This window comes from Vicia villosa, linkage group LG3 (genome assembly GCF_029867415.1).
Source record: "Vicia villosa cultivar HV-30 ecotype Madison, WI linkage group LG3, Vvil1.0, whole genome shotgun sequence".
Classification (NCBI taxonomy): domain Eukaryota; kingdom Viridiplantae; phylum Streptophyta; class Magnoliopsida; order Fabales; family Fabaceae; genus Vicia; species Vicia villosa.
In genome coordinates, this window is record NC_081182.1 from 143,295,373 (window position 1) to 143,298,339 (window position 2,967).

General features: G+C 35.1%; 1 protein-coding gene across 1 annotated transcript; it reads left to right on the forward strand.

Moving 5' to 3' along the window:
* Positions 1-1,906: 1,906 nt before the first annotated feature.
* On the forward strand, positions 1,907-2,409 carry LOC131656753 (uncharacterized). The gene is made up of 2 exons (XM_058926375.1): positions 1,907-2,208; positions 2,292-2,409. The coding sequence occupies exons 1-2, from the start codon at positions 1,918-1,920 to the stop codon at positions 2,367-2,369; spliced, it is 369 nt and encodes a 122-aa protein (XP_058782358.1). The 5' UTR covers positions 1,907-1,917; the 3' UTR covers positions 2,370-2,409.
* The last annotated feature ends 558 nt before the right edge of the window (positions 2,410-2,967 follow it).

The following is a 2,967-nucleotide window of genomic DNA, read 5'->3' on the forward strand; positions in this document are numbered from 1 at the left end:
AGTTGTTACTTTATGTGATCTTGAAATGTATTTCCTCCCTCGTTTTTTAACATAATGGTTCATCTAGTCGTTCATCTTGTGAAAGAGACACAATTGTGCAGACCAGCTTATATGAGATGGATGTACCTTGCTGAACGTTATATGAAAATATTAAAAGGGTACGTGAAAAACAGAAGTCGACCGGAGGGTTGTATTGTCGAACGATACGTTGTTGAAGAAGCGGTTGAGTTTTGTACTGAATATCTGTCAAATGTTCAATCAATTGGACTCCCCAAATCTCATATTGTTGAAAAAAATAAGGAAAAAGGCTAATTGGAAATAAAGTTGTGACAATATCAATGGTCGAGCGGGATCAAGTGCATTTGTATGTTCTGCACAATGAGATTGAGGTTGAGCCGTATGTTGAAATGCACAAGGTTGTTCTCCGAGGTTTAAATCCAAATAGAAATGAGAATTGGATAGTACGAGAGAACAATCGAAGTTTCATACCGTGGTTGAGGGAACATATTTATTCAAAGTATCGTTCAAATCCTGCTTCAGTAACAGAAAGGTTGAGATGTTTAGCATATGGTCCAAGTATAGTTATGTTATCTTATAGCGCATACACAATTAATGGATACACATTTTATACAAAAGAACAGGATGATAAAAGTACTATGCAAAATAGTGGTGTTACCTTGGTAGCTGAAGCAATGCACATATTAAGTGTGAATGACTTAAATCTGAAATTTGCAAACTTGTCTTATTTTGGGGTTATCGAGCGCATTTTGGTGTTTGATTACGCGAAGTTTCAGGTTCCTGTATTTGGTTGCAAGTGGGTTGAAAATAATAATGGCATACGAATGGATAAGTCAGGATTTTTGCAAGTGGATCTCAATAGGGTGGGATACAAAGATGAGCCTTTCATTCTAGCCTCTCAAGCTAAACAAGTGTTCTATGTCAATGATCCGACTAGTACAAAATGGTCTATAGTGCTTTTATCTAACAAAATAATTGATGAAAACATTGGAGATCAAGGTGATATTGGTGTTGGCATTGAATCTTGTACAAGAAACAATCAAAATGAGAATGAATCTTGTACTAGAAATGATCATAATGAGGGTATTTGGATCAATCCAACCGTCCGCGTTGTTAAGAGACGCGTAGAACATATTCCTACCAAGAAAAGAAAGAGACGTTAGTGAAAAAGGTAATAGTATATATATTCAATTCCGACAACTTTATTTTTTTTACACAAGTACTAATGTGCTTTATTCAATTTGTACCGATTATTATATATTCAATTTGTATAGTTTTTTTCAATTTGTATTCCGATTGTTACAATACTTGTCATCCGATTTTGGTGCATATTTTCGTTTTGTACATAACTTTTGAACCATGTATCCGTTTGTTGACTTCTTTACATGTAACTATACTATTTTGACGATTACGGAGCTGCTCATGCACTTATCTTTGCATTTCGGGACTGTTTTTTTATCGGTTTTGCTTCTGTCCATAATCAAAAGTCGGGCTTAGGGTCTGAATTTCAGAAAACCGACTTCATTTTTGAGTCCGTGAGGACGTTTTACCATAGCCATGTAAATTTCGTTCAATTCCGACAACTTTCTTTTTTTGACACTTATTCCGATTTCACCGATTTCGATTTCGATTTCCTTGTACATGGTTACTTTGACTTCCATTTGACTTGTATAGATTGTTAACTTATTAATAGTGTACTAATGTGCTTTAGTTTTTTTGATACATGTCAAATGGCTAGTAATCAAGCAAACCGTTGGACGATAAAAAAGATATGATTTGGTTTGAGCTTAAGGTATCATATATGGTTGTTGTTATTATCTTGACGATAATTTGTTTAAATTACTTATACTAACACACTCTATGCGTATGTTTTTTCGCAGAGGTCTTTTAACATACTAGATGAGCGTAAACGCTACATACTTGGTTTGGCCGGAAAAAGATATAGAGGGTGGAAAGCTTTTTTTAACAAACACCTATCTTAAGGATAAAGAAGGAAACTTTCTTGAAGAGGCACCGAGACGTCCAAAAAAATATGAGCTCTTCATTAAAGAAGAAGATTGGGTTGAGTTTGTAAATCAAAGAGATGAAGCTTTCCGGAAAAGGAGTGCCACAAATAGGGCGAGAGCATCAAAACCCGCGTATCCATACAAAAAAGGGCGTTTGGGATATGCACGCTTAGAGGAAAAAATTGTAAGTAAATAGAAATGCTACGTTCTTATTAATTGTCTAAATGTGTTGTAATTGACGATTTTATCATTTGTGTCAATGCATAGTTAGAGGAGACGAAAAGTGAGGAAACCTCACTTCCAGTACATGTGTTGTGGAAGGAAGCTCGTGTGGGCAAGAATTGAGCTATTGATCCCGATGTTCAAAAAGTTTATGATGAATGTGTAAGTATAACACTGTCTTTAATTAAATCAAATGTTTATTAATATATAATTGATTTTTTATCTCCACTAATAATTTTTGAAATGTAAATGAATACAGGAGACCATGTCGCAATCGCTATCCACCGGTGAGGACCAGGATAATAGGAGCGTACTTAGTAGAGCACTAGATGTTCCTGAGTATCCCGGTCGGGTGAGGGGTAAAGGTCATGGTTTGAATCCAACCTCTTTCTATAAGAAATCTAGGAGAAGAAATCCTACCAATGAAGAAGTGTTGCAAAAATTGAAGGAATTACAAGCACAAGTCTCTGAATTGCAAAGAGATAAAGAGATGTATATGAGAGAAAAGTACAATACTTCATCGGTGAAAGAAACTAGTGATAAAGCTAGTATCAACTGTCAAAGAAAATTTCCCGAGGTAACTATAAATTATTTTTTCTTACAATTTTTCTATTTTATTAATGATAATGACTCTATATTTATTATTGGTTTAGGGCATTTCATCTTGCCAACTATACTTATCGTCACCGGATTACCGCCTAGTTGGCCAGGGAAAAGTGCA

What these genes read in the sequence shown, in the direction of transcription:
- LOC131656753 (XM_058926375.1), top strand. Translation starts at nt 1,918, where the DNA reads ATGAGCGTAAACGCTACATACTTGGTTTGGCCGGAAAAAGATATAGAG. An exon ending in CACGCTTAGAGGAAAAAATT is followed by an intron (nt 2,209 to 2,291) that starts GTAAGTAAATAG and finishes GTCAATGCATAG; the next exon opens with TTAGAGGAGACGAAAAGTGA.